This window comes from Rhinolophus hipposideros (assembly GCF_964194185.1).
Source record: "Rhinolophus hipposideros genome assembly, chromosome: 20".
NCBI classification, from domain to species: domain Eukaryota; kingdom Metazoa; phylum Chordata; class Mammalia; order Chiroptera; family Rhinolophidae; genus Rhinolophus; species Rhinolophus hipposideros.
In genome coordinates, this window is record NC_138066.1 from 1,399,519 (window position 1) to 1,417,367 (window position 17,849).

Here is a 17,849-nt window from a genome sequence, read left to right on the forward strand (position 1 = left end):
CGTGTGTGTGTGCGCGCGTGTGTGTGAGTGCGTGTGTGCGCGCGTGTGTGTGTGTGTATGTTTGTATGTGTGGGTGCGCTAGGGCAAGTGAGGAAGGGGACTCAGCTCAGGACGCGGAGGCGCTCCTCGCAGGTCCCGGGGTCCAGGTGGCGGCCGGAGCGCTTGATCCGCAGGCAGCGGGCGGGTGGTCCACCCTCCCGCGCCGACCACGCGCGTGCGCGCCCCGGCCCCTCCCTCCCCGCCACCCTCCTCGGCTCCCGCGCGGCGGCGGCGGTTCCTCTCCCCCTCCCCCAGCCCTGGCTCCGGGGGACCCCGCGATGCCGGTGCGCACCGAGTGTCCCCCGCCGGCCGGTGCCTCGGCCGCCTTCGCGGCCTCGCTCATCCCGCCGCCGCCCATCAACACCCAGCAGCCCGGCGTGGCCACCAGCCTGCTCTACAGCGGCTCCAAGTTCCGCGGCCACCAGAAGAGCAAGGGGAACTCGTACGACGTAGAGGTGGTGCTGCAGGTGAGCGCCGGGCCGGGCCGGGGCCGGAGGGCCTCCTCGCGGCGCTCACGGGCCGTGCCTGCCCCGCGGCTCCTCGAGCCCACGGCCGCGGACCAGGCCCTCGCCGCCGGGCCTCCTGCACCCGGCGCTGCACCCGCGGGACCTGCCCAGCTGCTGTCTCACACTCCGCGCCCCACTCCCGACCTGCCCCCCACACCCGGCTCCTGCCAGGAGCAGCCCCCCGCGGGACCTGCACACTCGGCCGGACTCGACGCCCAGGACCGGCCCGCCGGGAATCCGGAAGCCCCCCGGGACCGGCCACGGCCAAACCTGGGTCCCGCGCGTGACCTGTCACCCCGAGACCAGCCCGCTGTCCAGTCCCTCGCACACCCCGAGAGGCTCCCCATTGGTTATGCCTCACTCGGGACCCTCCCCTTGGCGGAGCCCGTGCCGATTCTCCCCCACCTGAGACATGCCTGCCTCGCCCCGTTTCCGCAGCCCCCGAGTCCTCAGACCTGGGGCCTTCCCCCTCCCGCGGGTTTCCTGCTTGGGGGAGCCGAAGCAGCCCCCGCACACCTGGCAGCACCGCCCTCCGTGAGCCCCTGAGCTGGGGCGCCCCCGACCCCCAGCTGACCCCTGGGTCCTGCCCCTGCCCCGCCCGCAGACCAGCCCCGTCCAGGGTGCTGCGGGGGACCCTGAGTCACCCCTCCTGACCCAGGGTGAGTTAGGGTCCTGCCTCCTGCGTGCCCCCCACGCTGCCCCAGCCTTCCTGGTCTCCACCCTCACGCCGCCCCACGCCGCGCGGCTCACACTCCGACCCCTGCCCTCTTGCCACTTCAGTCTCCTCCCACGCCGGCCCACCCTGTACCTTCGTTCTCCTCCCTCCTGACTCCAGGCACCCTCGGGTTCTTCACTGTTATCCCCACAGCCAGGGCTTCCTCCCACTCCCCGATGGCCATGTGCTGGGATACCTAACGCACCCAGCTTTATTTGTCGCTCGGGTATTTCCTTCCCATGTCCTCCCACCCCTCCCCCCATGTGACCTGGATTTCTGAGTACCTGCTGCCAGCCCCTGATGGGTTGGGAACTGCCGCTGCACCTGCCTGGCCCCTTCCTACACCTCACCCCTCTCATGCAAATGGTAGTACAGTTGGCCTTTTTTCCCCTGCCACAGGAGATCGGTAGTGGTTCATACTCCTTCTTCTTTCCCTTCCCTACAAAAACATTCCTCCTTGCCTGCTCAGGACCCACTTTCCCCTCCCCCTGCCCCTTTGTCCTTAGTCTGACACCCACCTACTAGGCTGTTCCCAAAAGCCTCTCCGAACATCTGTCCCCTGGAAAGGACTTACAGAAGCATTGAGGTCCTAGCGTGCTGCCTCCCTGCTGCCCTGTGAGAATAGGCTGCAGGATGTGCCTTACCCATATACTCGCCCTGTGCCCTTTTACATTTTAAATCTTACGCGCCTGTCTTCTGGGCAAGTAGGTCTCCCACCCAAAAGACAATGGGAGTACATTTTCCTTCTGCTAACTAAGAGTATTCCATCTTAGTGTTTTGTGGGAAGAAGTAATTTTCTCTTTTTTTTGATTAAGAAAGCTGCATCTTCGCGTTCATTGTATCTTTTGGTCTATAAACTTAAATTTCTGTCACGAGCCATGATATTTATTGTAATTGAAAAACTTGTGGCTGACGTGTTTCAGTCTTCATAATTATGTGTCTCCTGTGGTGATCCCCCTTTGCCTGAAATGTGAGAATTTAGTACGAAGGCACGAGTTTTTTGTTTTGTTTATTTGCGACTAAGCAAAATTTTGGAAGTGAGATCCCTGGTGTGGGCCATGTTTGGAATGATCTTGAATTTGTGCCCATTGTTTAACTTGATAGTTTCTGATATGCTAGGGGACAACTGGCAGGGTAGCCAAGTGTCACAGAGAAGTCTGCTTTGGTTACTGTGGCAACTACTCTTCCGTCATCACTGTGTTGTTTCTGAATTTCTGTCAGGTGCCAGTTTCCTGGTGAACCAGTGGAAGCGGTGACTGAGTTGGTACACGACTGGTCTCAGGGAGGCCCAGCGCGGAAACCTGCTGAGTGGCTGGAAGCCACTGGAGTGGGGTGTGTGACAGTGGGGGCTGTTGTCATGCCCAGGAATGCTGGCCTGTGTCTGAATGGGTGAGCTGCATCCCTGAGAGTCAGTGGCATGTGAATTGCCCCATCATCTGGTTTTTCAGCCAGGACTAGTTTCTTGGACTCAGCCTTCTTAGAATACTACTGCGTTTTATAACTCCTCCTCTTTCTGCTTGCTTTCTTTTCTTTCGCAACAGGTTTATTGAGATATAATATACGTACCATACAATTTACTCATTTAAGGTGTACAATTCAATAGTTTTTAGTATATTAACAGAGCTGTGTAACTGTCACTGCAATCTGATTTTCATCCCCCTGAAAAGAAACCACATACTCCTTAGCTGTGACTGCCCTCCAACCTAAGCAGCTACTAATTTTTTTCTCAGATTTGCTTATTTTGGACATTTCATACAAATGGAATCGGACACTATGTAACCCTTTGTGTCGAGCTTCTTCCACTGAGTGTAATGTTTTCAGGATTCACCCGTTTCATAGCATGTGTCTGCTTCTTTCCTTTTCTTTGTTGCATAGTAGTCTATTGTATGGATGTACAACATTTTGTTTATCCGTTGGTCAGTTGATTGGCCATTTGGGTTGTTTCCACTTTCTGGCTCTTACGAACAATGCTGCTGTGAATATTCATGTATAAGTGTTTGAGTGGACACGTATCTTAATTTCTCTTGGATAGATACGTAGGAGTGGAATTGCTGGGTCACGTGGTAACTCTGTTTAACATTTTGAGGAGCTGCCAGACTGATTTCCAAAATGCCTGCACCATTTTGTGTTCCCACCGCAGTATGTGAGTGTTACAATGTTTCTACGTCCTTGTCAACACTTGTTGTTGTCCATCTTTGTTATTGTCGCCATCCTAGTTGGGGGGTGAAGTGGTACCTCTTTGTGGTTTGGCTTTGAATTTCCCTAGTGACTGACTGGTGGTGCACATGTCTGCTTGGGCTCCTCAGAGCATTTTCTTCTTTTGAGATTCCAGTTTAAAAAGTTCCTCAAACTTTATGAGATTCTCACTGGGTTTGTTGTTGTTGTTGTTGTTGTTGTTGTTGTTGTTGTGGCTGTTCTCCCTATCCTCTGCCGTCCAAGAAGCCAAGAGTAAAGTGAGGGTCACTGTGAAAGGAATATTCAAAAGAGCAGCTGTTGGGCACAGCTGTGCTGTGAGACCTGCTAAGCATTTGCCTTGTTATCATTCTCATTGAGATGCTGGCCTATCGTTTGGTTAAAGCGCTCTGCATTGTGGTGTATTTGATTCACCAACCGTCATCAAGATCAATTTGGGCCGAATGGTTGATTGGAGGCCAAACTGAAATTCTGATTCCTGAGCGTGTGATAATGCATGCAAAATGTTAGCTAATTTACAGCTCAAGTTTTAATCTTATTAGCAAGTGTTCTTGCCACCTGATACCCTTTCCAGCGGCTGTGAAACCCCAAACTATATTGAATTCAGTGACAATTGCGTACATGAAATTTAAGGCCTCAGCTTAGAGCTGTGTATCCTTTAATAAAAGTTCTTTGCTGAACCGTGTTAGTGCTGATCAGCTGCTTTAGGTAACGTCCAACGCCAAGGTCAGCAAATGAGGATATTTAAAGTGCTTTGGCAGTTTTCAGGTGGAATACCTTTGTCACCAGCACCAAGTGGGGGGGGCACCTGAGCTTCCCAGCCCCCTGTGCTGTGGTGCTGACCCCGTCTGGCTGAGGCGCTCATTGCAGTTTTTGAGGATTGCCTTAGTAGTTGACTTATGGTGTCATTGAAGTACTTGACTCCCCAAACCTGATAAATTCCACAAAACTTTTCTAGTTTCTTAAAATGAGATCTCACTTAACATTAAAGTCTCAATGTGCTACAGCACCATTGTACTGGGTTTTACTTTAAGTCCAGGGGTTTATTTTGTAGATAAATCCAGTTGTCATGAAATCTGAAAATCTGCCTATTCGGGATGAGTCTTTGTAGATTGGGGTAAAATGCACTAATTAGTATTCGTTCAGCTGCAAGTAACCATACCCATTTCAAAATAGCTTAAAGAAGAAATGAATCCATTATCTCACATTACAATAAGTTGAGAAGTGGCTTGGTTCCAGATTGGCTCATTGAGGGGCCCATTTCTTTCCATCTTTCTGTGCTGCCATCCTTGGCATTTCCTGGCCTCGTGATCTTGAGATGGCTGCCGCAGGACTGGGCATTGGGTGCAGATACTGCCACCACCAGGGGCAGAAAAAGAGCCTCTTCAAAAGCCAGACTCTTTCCCAGAAGCACCCAGGAGACTTATCCACACATCTAGCTGGATGGAACTGGGTCACTCACCCCTAAACCAATAACTCACAAAGGGCGAAGACACATGTTTGCATTGGGTCCATCAGGGTTGACCAGGTCTTGTGGGGCCATGGTAGGTGCCAGAACAAGATAGGGGCCTTGCCAGCACGGAAAAGTAAGAAATTGGTTGTTGGGTGGACAGCCAGCAGTGTCTCAGCAACCCGTAATTGGTGGCTGCTAGACCTCAAAATCTACTCTTGTTACCCCGGTTTATTTTAGGCTCCTCTTTTCATCAAGAAATACAAGCATCCTTACGTGAAATGGGCAGACCAGGCATTCACAATGTATTCTGATTTGGGGTCAGCATTCTGGTTTGCAACTGCAATTTATATCACATAAATCTTTGAAGCATTCCTTTCCTGAATATTCTGCCTATCCCCTAAAGAAATAACACAGGATGGCGCTTAGTGTAAATACATAGGGGGAGTGGACTTGCTAGACCCGTGACTTAGCAGCGTGGAGACGGCCATAGGCCGGAAGGACACGAGAGAGCAGACGAAGCCCAGGTTAGGGATAACAGCACGTGTCCAGGTGGAAATGGAAGCCTGGTCTGCAGACCAGTGGGAGACAGGGCTTGAAGACAGAAATAAGGTTGGAGCAGGTTTGCTGTTCCCGAAAGGGACTTCAGTCTTAAGATATTCAGCTGAAGGAAGTTGAGAGGGTCCTGCGATCAGTTTGCTTCATCTGAACAGGCACGTGGACGGAGAAGACTCACGAAGGCCTGAGGCCAGTGAGCCCCGGGCTGTGCTGGCCTCGCACCGACCTCCAGGGCCCCCTGACGCTGTCGGGCTCCAAGGTGCCTCTGACTGCTGGACACGTGGCTTTTTGAAGCACTTCCAGCTTATCTGCTTGTGGCTCCTCTTTGTAACGAGGCTGTGTCCTTTCTTTCCAGCACGTGGACACGGGGAACTCTTACCTGTGCGGGTACCTGAGGATTAAAGGCCTTACCGAGGTAAGCACTCATTGAGGTGAGCTCGAGCTGGAAAGAGGGCCGCCCTCAGCGGCCTCTGATTGCGAGCGCAGGCGTTCTCGGCTGAGGCTTCATTAAAGTGCCGTTTCTAAGTTGTTTTTGTAGTGGTCAACATAAAACAGGCAGTTTTGATGTGTCCTGCTAGAAAGTATACAGAGTCTCAAATCTTTAAAGTTTATAAATAAATCAGAACATGACCAATACTATTGATTTCATTTTTAATCCTTTTTGAGAAAAAGAAATATATAGTAGGACTATAGCCACCCGCCTCATCGTAAGTATAACAATTTCTGAGGTAAGCCTCAATCCTTGGAGAAACGAGGTCTTTTGAAGTTCTTTGTGTCCCTTACGAGTAGTTCACTGGGGTAATGAACAGTGATCATCAGTTTCTAACAGAAGTAGCTGCTGTGGAAATGTAGAGTGCGTTCCTTCCTTTGCACCAACTCTTTAAACCTCAGAACACCCGGGAATGTGGAGAGGAGAAAGCGCATCCTTTCTTTCCCACTCGTGGTGAGACGGTGAGGAAGCAGGCGCTGAAGTGGCCGCCTGACTCCACGGCGAGGCCTCGGCTTCGTGCCGTGTGGGTCTCATCAGTTCTCACGGTCTTCTCGGGCCAGCAGTGCTTGGAAGTGGCTCCTGGAGCCGGCCAAGGGGCTGGGCGACCTTCTGGCTCTGGCTCTCACTAGTTCCCTGACCTTTAGTACCCCTGCAGTTTCCTCATCTGTAAAATGAGAATGAAAACACCTGTTCTGTCTACTCCAGGGGTCTGTCCTAATAAGGAGCAAATAATGGAAGAGTAAGGGGCCGACGATAGTGTGACACAGTGTGGGGTGCTGACAAGGCAGTGGTTCTCCTCAGGCTTGAAACACTCGTTTCTGCCTCTTGGATTGCATTTTGGTTCTCCAGCTTCTCTATTGGAATTGTGGTTGAGAATTTCCTGTGAAGTTTGTCGTTGAGAGGAAAAGGTCATCTCTCCGTCACCTCTGGAAACTTACTCAGTCAAGCAGTGATAGGAAATGATAGCAAAATGAAGAGTGCTACCCTTTGAATTTGTGGTAGCAGAAAACGTGTAGTAAATAGAATATACTCACCTCTTAGGCAGCCAAATATATTCATTAATTGAGTGCAAAACATAAACATGTAGCTTCTTAAGAAAACCAGGAAGGTTTGTAAAGTGGACTAGTTAATGCCGACTCCAAAGTCAGTCATTCTGGTCATGGGAAGCTGCACAGAGATGGTAAAGTAGCCTTAAAAATTCCCAAATGGTACAGAAGTGCTAGGAACTTCTGTCGGGAGCAAGTAACCCCAAGGAAGGGAAGGGCCTCTGAGTCCTAAACGCTCGGCTCCCTGAGGAGGGTGCTGGTGCGGCGTTCCTTGGAGGCTCTGGGCCACAACCGGACACTACCCTCCTGGCCCGCCCGTCCTGGAGCGCCTGGGGAGCACGCAGCAACCTCCCCACCCCCCCAGTGCTCTGCTCCAGGTCAAGCGGGGGCTCGCTTACGGTGCTGAGGCGGCCTTTGGTGAGACAGGCTGCTGAGGTTCCTGAGTCCTGCTCACCTTCGGGGTTCTTTGAATTCATCTTTTTAAATACGTTTTTTAGTAACTTTACTGAGATTATAGTTCAAATACCGTACAATTTACCCATTTAAAATGTACAATTCATTGACTTTTAGTATAGGCACCGTATTGTGCAATTTAGTAACTTTTAAAATTATAGCTCTAATTCATGGTCACTGTAGATAATTGGTAAGTGCAGAAAAGGGTGATGATTCTTTGAATGATTTTTATACCAATAATATAAAAGTTATTCATTTTTGTTTGCTTTTCCATTTATAGCTGTTAAGGTCTAAAGTATATAGTTTATTTTAATAAAACTATTTAAATGGTTTGGGTTTTAGTTATAATCTCCCTCGCGTCTGCAATATGGAATTAACTATTAAGTTGGAGCTAATTTGCCTCTTAGCTACCTGACATTCACAAACAAGCACAGCTTTAAGGTCTGTGTGCCTTCTGGAAATGAAATCCCAGAATTGTGAAGAACGGGTGTCAAATAACATTCTCTTTGTAATTCTGAGCCGGCCACCAGTAGGGAGAGGGACCATCCTGGGGAGGCCCCTGGCTGTCGGCCAGCACAGGGCCTGGGGGGAACCCAGACTTGGGGGAGTCTTGTCAGAGTCTCCACTCACTCACTAGACCAGTTTGGAGGGCCTTGGAAGCTCCCGCTGAGGTTGTGCTCAACTTGTTTGGAACCAGGGAGACAGGTCATACGAACCAAACTCACAAGAGTTTGATATGTGAACAGAATGCTTAGTTTACAGATTTATAAAACAAATGACATGTATGTTCCAGAAGTTCTCTGGGACTTACTGGCCAATTGAATGTTGATCCCCCAGAAGGCAGGTGTACATGGAAAGCCAGACCCATCACCTGACGGTTTTTGGTGAGCCTGGAATTGGTTAGGGAAGTGGGTTGGACAACATCAGTGCCTGGCAACAGCCAGTGCACCATAAGCAACTCACACCTGTGGGGAGAGAGGGGCATGCTGGCTCTGCCTCTCTCTCACTCGTTTTCCTGATGTCCCTCTTTCTGCTGACAGTGAATTACCACCAATTTGGCTGTAATCAGGTGCTTGAATTTCCTGTTCCTGCACTGAGAGATGTTTTGTCTTCTTGGTGACATCTGTACATAATTGACTCTCATTCATTATGTATTTTTATTTAATTCTCCGAGTTTAGAGGTACTTTGTAGTCACCCTGATATACTGCCTAAAATGTTTTTAAAGAGAAATCAGTGTAGAATTACTCATTAGGAAAACAAATGATTTGAACCATCCTTGTAAGTATTATCTTTGTGTTATATAATAGGACCACTTTACCATTTTCTTCACTCTTTTATGGAAGTTTTAAAAAATATATTAAAGTTCAAAACTCAGAAAAATCAGTATTTTAATTTAAAATCTCAAGTCAGGTGCTAACTTATACGGAACCTTTTTCCTTAGTAGTCTTTCCTAAAACAGATTAATGTAATTTTTACCTTTAAAATCAGGTTTCCATGTAGAAATTTTTCTCCTCTTTCATTTCTTCACTCTGTATGTATAAATGTCTGCATGAGGAACCCCGCCACAGTGTTGGGGTGAGGAGGTTATGGTTTGGGGGGATGTTAAATTTATACTATTTGCAAGTTCACTGTTGCGGGAACAGAAGGATGCCCAGTGAGTGGTGTGTCGTGACGCAGGCCCCTGCCGTCACCACCGCAGTGGCGGCCATGCTGTCTCCTGGCAGCCGCTGAGCCTGTGCAGCAGCAGCTCAGGAACGCGGGCCACGTGGCAGGCAGAGCTGGGGGAAGAGGCAACGCCATCGGGATGGACTGATTTTAAATGTGTAGATGTTTGATGCAGAACAAGAGGGGCTTGCAGAGGATCTGAAGGAGAAAGTGGGACGTCTGTGGTCCCAGGGACGTTAGGACCCTAGGTGGGCTGCCAGGCACGGCCGTCATCCCCTGGCTCCTGAGAAACACCGGGGCTTAGCAGGCCGGGCTGAGGGGTGGCTGGGTTTTTACAAATGCAGAGAAATGACAGACTTACAACGTTCAGTTTGCTTCTGTTGATTTGGTACCTCCTTATTAGCAGATGAACAAGTAGCAAAGAAACACGAGTATTCTGAGCACTCACAGTATATGTATTTATTTTTTCCAACAGAAAAAATATTATTTATTTTTTCCAACAGAATTTTTTTATGGTTGTGATTTCCCATTGCAGATTTGACTTACATATATTTTCCTGGTTATAAATCGTCTTCGTTTATATAATAGAATTGAATGTATCTAGTATTATCAAGGTAGTCTACCAAAAAATCCACCCCTGGAAACTTGAAGAATTGGCGTAAAAGAGACAAAGCGGCGAGCCAGTGTGAGAACAAGTGGGCCAGCCCATGGCTTGAGGGAGACTTAGCTGGGAGGGCTATTTTGGAGCCTCTTTGGGGGTTTTCCTGGGGAAGTACAATCCACTTAGTTACCATCTGCTTTATATGCTGGAATATTCAGAATTTACTTGTGGGAATCGTCCAAATTCTTTTTTGAGCAATCAACACATAACAAGTGAAGTCAAAGAAGGGTTCTCTGCTTCTGGCAAAGTCCCCGATCCAAGCGCCTCCCCCACTTCACCACACACACACTCTCTGGGCACCTTCAGTTCAGGTTCTCTCCACAGCCATTGGCAAATCGCCCAGCCTAACTCGGGTTTGGGTCGTCGGTTGGCAGTGTGACGCTTGTTTCAGAGTGTTGGGAAGAAGTTATACAAGGTTGATTTTGTTTTTCTTTGTGAAAGGTTAAGATTCCCATTCAACATCTTGTTTTGCTATTTCGGTTGTTACCATAGGAGTATCCAACCCTTACAACCTTCTTTGAAGGAGAAATAATCAGCAAAAAACACCCTTTCTTAACTCGAAAGTGGGATGCGGATGAAGATGTTGACCGGAAACACTGGGTGAGTAACGCTGATGGCTCTGGGTCCCCAGGGACCGCTGGCAGCCGAGGAACTTGGCCCTCAGGGTCTCATCACTGTCTCCCTGTCCTTTCTGTTGGCCCATCTCCTATCCACTGTCCTTTCTAATCTCCTGTACCTGGGGAAGCGCTGTGGAGCAGAGCCCTGGCTTCTGACTTGCGGGGTGAGGCGGGGATGCGGTTCCTGGAAACCTGTCCCTATGGCCGTGTCATCCCAGCTCCCGCTAGGTGAGGCCCAGACGTGAGTGCTGGCAGGAGGCTGCCCCTCCCCCTTAACTGTCAGGTGTGGAGCGTGTTCTCATTCACCGGAGTGAACACTCGGGGCACCTTAGACTTACTGTCCTCGAACCTTTTCTTCAGTTGTCACACAAGCCTTGTGTCTTCAAAACTCCATTTCTCAACCTATCGTAATAGCCTTTTGGCTTAGCTGACCGTGGCAATGAGGAATTTTGGTTTAACACTGAGGAAGTCCAATGTGCTCGCCCTCCAAGCCAACCAGAAATGATTGTTTATGTCAGTAGTGAAGATTCTAGAACTCCTCGTTCTCCGCATGGCCGTTCACACCTGGCCGTTTGCACAGCCGTCCTTGGATGCTTCTCCTGCTGCAGCAGACCTCGTCTGACTTACCATCACTGTAGATTAGCTGCGGTGCTTATTACCGGTTTCCTCTTGAGTTAGGAAAGGAACATCTGCCAAATACTGAGTCTCGATTAGATTTAAGCTTGAGCTTTTTAGGACATTTTTTGAAAGTTACTTGTCTTGACTATTGTAGCAAGGAGACACTAAAACTTACAGTTATTCGTATCTCCCTAATACGAGAGAATGAACAAGACTTGAGAATCCAGGAGGTTGCAGGAGCCCGAGTGGGCGGCAGCAGTGCCAGTGTCCGAAAGCAGCATTGGAGGCCTCCTCGGGCCGTCGGGGCCCACTTTGCCGGGGCCCACTCTTCCGTATGGCTCATCACCTCATGACGTGGCTCCTTCCTCTTCTGGACAGTCCCAGTGAGAAAGTTCTTCCTTGGAATAAACCACAGTCTGTCTCCCGTTCAACTTTGTTTTCCGTCTCAATTGGTCCCGCAAATTTTAAGCAACATAGGCTGCGAATGAAATACCTGGAAAGCTACTCTGGGGTTCTCATTGTCTTCCATTAGAACACTGGAAAATATCTGGGACTCTAGTCTTTGTTAGGCTGGATTGAAATATTTTGAGTGAGAAAGGGACGAAGAAGGCCACCCTTGGCCCTGGTGTGCTGGCGTGGTAGGACGAGAAGCTGGGCCCACGCACGGCATTTCCTCCCGCAGCAGTCCTGGCCTGGCCGCCACTGCCATACTCCGTTTCCCATAACTTCGCCAACCCCGGAGGACTCGCTGTCCCCACATGGGACTCCTGGAGGTCTGCATTGTGCCCTTGTTTGTCAGGGATTGAAATGTCGAAGAAACTTCACCTGTGGTACCATTTTTCCCGTGTAAACTGGACTCAGAGACATTATATTTCACCCTCAAATTTTCCCGAGTGGTATTTAAAGTTGGTATCACCGTGGTACTAGAAAATCAAGAGTCCATAAACTTAATCTATTTAGAATTTTTTAAAATGTATGTACCAAATGCTATAACTTACTATCTCTATGTCCTATTTTTAAATTTAAGAGGTTTTCTTATAAAATTATTACACGCTTTTTAAAAAATATTTGCAAAAAAACCCCAAAAAACGCCAAAGTTAAAAAAATCATCCATAATGACAACACCTAAAGCTAAAACAGGTATTAGCTTTTTCTGAATCTCATGAGTATCTATACTTTTTTTTTTACAAAACTGAGATCACAAGATACAATTTTGTAGCCTATTTCTAGTCCTTTTCTTTTAATTTAACCACGTATTGCCTGCTTCCCCAGGCCGCTCCATTGTGTCAGCGTCCTTCCTCTCGGCTCAGCGGCCTGTTCTGAGGTGTTCTGTGCTGTAGGCCTCTTTCCGCTACTGTTGATGTACTTACGGGCATATTTTCGCTAATCCTGGCCTGTCTGTGTGGTGAGGTGTCCGGAGCAAAGGCCCCTGGAGTCGCCTGTGTCCCCACCGTGTGGCCTTAGGCAGGTGCAGCCTGTGGTGCCAGAGCTGAGTCCAGCCTTCTGCCCCGGGGTCCAGCTCTTGCTTCCGTGCGGGTGGCGAAGGCTCTTCCAGGCTCTCGCGGCGCCACGACCACCCGCGGGCGTGCCTCTGAGAAGGTGACGGCGCCTGGGCACGGAAGGGTCGCTCTGGCACCAGCCTTTCCCTCTGTGGACCAATTCTCTTACTCTGTGTTTTGCTTTCAGGGCAAGTTTCTGGCGTTTTATCAGTACGCAAAATCATTCAATTCCGATGACTTTGACTACGCAGAGCTGAAGGACGGGGATTATGTCTTCATGAGGTGGAAGGTAAGCCCCCCGGGGTCCTCCGACTGCCTGCGCCCGGGGCCTGTGCTGCTTCCAGCTTGTCTTCCTGGCTGTCTCCACACACTCCTACAACGCAGGCGCAGCTCTGGGCGTCCTGCTTTACTGCTCACACCCAGACGCTTTCTCGCTGGGTAAACTGTGTAGTGTTAGCCCATGACTTTGTGCCCCGGGTGGGCACCCTCCACGCTCTGTGTGTCTTCTCCCACCCGAGAATCCCTGTGGCCCCCCCAGCTTGACTTGGCCCCCGTGTTCTGTGGATTCAGGGGGGACCAGACTCCCTTTGAACTCAGCCGCCCTCTATCCCCTCTTCTCAGCCACAGGCCTAAATGCCATTTCAGTGACTGTTTCCTCACCACATCTTTGCCCAGGGCTCAGTGCAGTCCCCGCTCATCGGGTTCCCCCCAGCTCAGGAAATGAAGGACCAGGAATGGAATTCAGGTTTTCCACTGACCAGCCCACAGAAAGCTCCATCTGGCTGCGCTCCGTGGATTGGCTTTCGGCTGAGAGGTCATTTGTGCTCCCTGCTTCGATCGCATGGCAGTTACTGTGTGTGACCACAGCACAGCAAAATCACGAAACCAGTTTGTTCAGTCACTTTGTGAACATGCACCCACCTCCAAGCCTGACTCCCAACCCGTGGGGAAAAGCTGTTTTATCTTCAAATCTTACTGATTTTCACATAGACGCCTCATTTAGAGTAATCATTCCCAAACTTTACCTTGTGAAGCTAATAATTTTGGGGAGTGAAGATCCTCACTCATTCAGGAAACAGTTGCCAGGTGTGTGCCCACCCCTATGAATAGCTTGCCATCGAGTGGGAGATAAGCCAACCACATGACCTTTAAAGGGAGTATCTTGTAAGGTTCTAATTTTGAAAACTATAATTTCAGAGGTTGAGGAAAGGGACGGAGAGTGTCTTAGGATCCGAAAAGCAATGGAGTCGTTTTGTCTCCAAAGAATTTCTCAGGGTGACTCACCTGTGGGCTTGTAGTACCCTCTTGGGCCCTGGGGCCTCTGACCTTGTCTCCGGGGGACTCTGGCCTTTCATGTCTTGGCTCCAACCAGAGAGAACAAGCTTGCCTGTCTTTGCAAGGGGCCTGATTGAGAACAGGACCATTCTGGCTGCTTTTGATGAGATGTAGAGCTTTGTAAGGGGGTGTTACTGGGGCTGCTGGTGATTGAGCTGCCCTCAGAATGATCCACAGGCCAACAGAGGTGACCCGCTGTCCCAGAGGGGATCAGGAACCTAGTGACAGTTCCTGCAGTGGAGCAGAAACTTTTCCTAGGTCATTCTGTCTGTGGGCCCTGCCAGGTAGCTAGGTGGGTAGGTATTGGTTCATTTGTGGATGCATGGACCATGGTACCGTCTTCGTTGCTGATCCCAGTGAGCTTAAGACACGTCTTGCTGCCTTAGCACGTAGAACGCTCCAGTGGCCCATGGCTGCTCCCCATGGGTCAAGCTGAATGCAGCAAGCCCGGGCTGTGGTGGGACCTTAGAGCCACCTGGAGGACAGCAGAGAGGCCCTGGCTGACCTGCCTTCCTTATCTGTGTGCAGGAGCAGTTCCTGGTCCCGGACCACACCATCAAAGACATCAGTGGTGCTTCATTTGCCGGGTTCTACTACATCTGCTTCCAGAAGTCGGCAGCCTCCATAGAGGGCTACTATTACCATAGGAGCTCAGAATGGTAAGGGGCCCCGGGGCGCGCGGAGGCTTGCCGCCCCAGCCCTCGCTCGGCTCGCCGAGTCCACGAGGACGTCTCTGCCTGGCTCTGCTTGCATCTCGTGCTCTGTTTGGGCGCCCAGGGCCTCGTTAAGTGATTTTAGCTGCTCACACTAGGAGCTTATCCCCATCCACAGAGCAGAGTACTTGGGAGGAAAATGAACTGCTAGGTGGAGGAACTCACTGCCAAGTGCTTTCAAACAGGGCTATATTATCAGCAATGTTTCTCTCAGTCTTGCTGGTTTTGTATTTAGTCTGCCCAAACGTAACCAGTAACAAAAATGTCAGATCCAGCTGCAGACAGTGTGAATTTTGTCGTCAGCAGCCTTGTTAATTCTGCGCTCACATTCCTTAGATACGGGTCCCATGTGCACCTGATCTCAGCCTGGTGCCCTAGGGGCCCATGGGAGTTGGCAGTCCTGCCCTGTGCTCGAGGTGGAGGACCAGTGGCCACTGCAGGTTCTAGCTTTTTCACCTTTGTGTGGACTCTCCCTTCTTCTCGCTGCTTTTCAAGCTCCTCGTTAGACCTGAAGGGTGAACCGTTTCATAAAATACCTGATTTCCTCTCGAACTGAGAAACCCCTTATTTCCTTTCAGATTTTTCACACTTTGGTGACTTGTGAGAGATCCTACCCTGAGTTGACTCAAATTTCTTGTTCAGTGGTAGCAAACGGATATCTGTAGGTCAGTGCCCTCGGGCTCCCTCTGAGAGCCAGTTATTAGGGTTTCAATAACTGTTCTATTTTCAGTTCAATAACTGTTCTATTTTCAACTGTTCTATTATGAAACTTTTCATAATCCTTTTTTACGTGATAGCTTTATTGAGATATAATTTGCATACAATTCACTCATTTAAAGTGTGTACCTCAGTGGTCTTTAGTATATTAACAGTTGTGCAGCCGTCACCACAATCAATTTTAGAACATTTTTATCACCGCAGGAAGAAACCCTGTGCCCCCTTAGCCATCACTCCCAACCCTAACCCACCACTGCTTTACCTTCTATGTAGAGAGATTTGCCTATTCTGGATGTTTTATATAAATGGATTCATACGTTATGTGGCCTTTGTGTCTGGCTTCATTCCCTTAGCATCTTAGCATAATGTTTTGAAGGCTCAGCCATGTATTCTTGCTGAATAATTGTAAGGAGATGGACCACCTTTTGTTTATCCATTCATCAGTCGATAGACACTTGGGTGGTTTTCACCTTCTGGCTGTTGTGAATAATGCTGCTATGAACGTGGACATACAAGTATCTGTTTGAGTTCTTGCTTTCAATTCCTTTGGGTATGTACCTAGAAGTAGAATTGTGGAGTCATATGGTAATTCTGTTTTTAATTTTCTGAGGAACCACCAGAAAGCTGCTACGCCATTTTGCATTTCCCACCAGCAATGCACAAGGGTTACAGTTTCCCCACTTTCTCCATGTCCTGCCCGACACTGGGTGTGATGTCTTTACGATTATAGGATTCTAGTGGGTATGAGGTGGTTTTGATTTGTATATTCTGACGGCTAATGCATAATCGTTTCTGAATGGGTTTTGGGGGTAAGAAACTGCTTTTTCCTGTGCTCCTCCTCCCTCCTATGTGGAACAAGTCAGGGGAGCGCTGATACCCACACCAGCGACTCTGATTGTCCCTGTGGGTTATCGCCCCTGGCCTCTGCTTCTCCCTCATCTGCTGGACTCCTCAGAGGATCTGCCAGTGGGGAAACACAAACACCACCTTAGAGCTCTCCAACGTTCTCCAAGCCGACCAGCCATGTCTGGGGAGCGAGAACGGGAAAATGATGGTAAAACAAGGGTTAGCTGTGGAGTTGTCTTTTCCGTGCTCTCTCTGGATTCTGGGGGCATTGGGACGAGCCTGTGTTACCCATGAGACAGACTCGAAGGGTCGCACAGCCTGACGGACGCTCCAGAAGGAGCTGAGATGCTGGACGGCAAAGGCAGAGCGAGAGGCGGACTGAGAGTGAGCACAGGGCTTAGTCCGTGACTTCTCTCAGCTCCCTCAGCCTTTGTTATAAGACGTGCTGCTAGGATTGCTTCAGGATTAGAGCAGACGCCCTGAAAACATGTATGCATAGTTCCAGAGGATTCACCAGAGCAATAGAAATCAAACCAAACTCAGTTGACCTGAAGAAGTCTGAGATGAATTTGCATTCCCATCCAAGTATGTGGTTTGTCAGGTGGTCTGGCCGGGGGGTACTTCAAACATGCTTGCTTTGGTTGTCAGCATGCTGAGACTCCTGCCTCCTGTTTGTTTTCCCCCCATTGCAGGTATCAGTCGCTCAATCTAACTCATGTTCCTGAACACAGCGCGCCCATCTACGAATTCCGGTGACAGTGGTTCAGACCAGCAACCAAATAAATCTGAACTTGGCAAAAAAGAACTTTGCCAAGAAAATCGTGTACCTGCCAGAACCAGGAGGACATGTGTTCCTGTTTCTTCATGAGCAGACTCACATCAGAAAGCATGAATGTTAACCCACAGAATCAGAGGAGCGTGGCCAGCCGGCGGGGCAGGTGGAGGGGGCTGTCTCCGTTCTTCCTCCCTTTCTGTGGCAGTTTGGTCTTAATCTGTTTTTAAGCTACCTTATATGCACTTTTCCTTCCTGCACAGCTAACTTCCATGTCACTGAAATGCCCATTCCTTCCTCCATCCCGCCTCCAGCCGAGTAGGTCAGCTCCCGGTCACCCTCAGCCTTGGTGCTCAGTGTCCCCCCCCCCCCCAGTTGCTTAGTCTGGTAGCTCAAGAAAAGGCAGCGCCCCAGCACATGTGTGCCGCGCAGAGCTCTGTGCAGGGAGTGGGTGAGCTGCAGCAGCGTCCGCCGCAGAAATGTGAGGCGGAGACCGATTGCCTCATAGGGTCAGCGGGCCCTGCCCTGCCCAGCCCGGTGACGTTCACGCGAAGCTAGGCAGTGACTGGCAGGTTCCCTGGGCCTGCCATCGGGGATCATTAAATTTCAGGCTTCCAGATCCCTGGCAGGAACAGATTCCGATCCTGCTTACTCAGCGCGTTTGCTCCAAACTTTTGAACTTGAGGGCAATACTAAACTTTAAAAAAAAAAAAAAAAAAAAGAGTTTTTTTATTACAAAATTATTTTTATGGTCCCTTTAACAAGGACCCTATGGCAAATGCACAAATATTCAGAATTACATTTTATCGTTTTCACATTGAAAACAGCAAATGTTGACTTAGTAATTTTTATACCTATATCTCTATGTAAATGTATATTTAATCAACCAGCAGTTTGAAACTAGTCATCCTGGTACAGAAGTTTTGCAGCATTGCATAAATTACAGTGCTAAACA

General features: G+C 49.5%; 1 protein-coding gene across 1 annotated transcript; it reads left to right on the top strand.

Moving 5' to 3' along the window:
• Positions 1–57: 57 nt before the first annotated feature.
• Positions 58–17,595, top strand: GID4 (GID complex subunit 4 homolog; the record flags this gene model as incomplete). Its single annotated transcript, XM_081027235.1, is given in 8 exon segments — positions 58–186; positions 188–283; positions 285–506; positions 5,817–5,876; positions 10,270–10,377; positions 12,699–12,800; positions 14,375–14,505; positions 16,815–17,595. Coding segments are annotated over 8 exon segments (912 nt in total). The 3' UTR covers positions 16,879–17,595.
• Between the last annotated feature and the right edge of the window lie 254 nt (positions 17,596–17,849).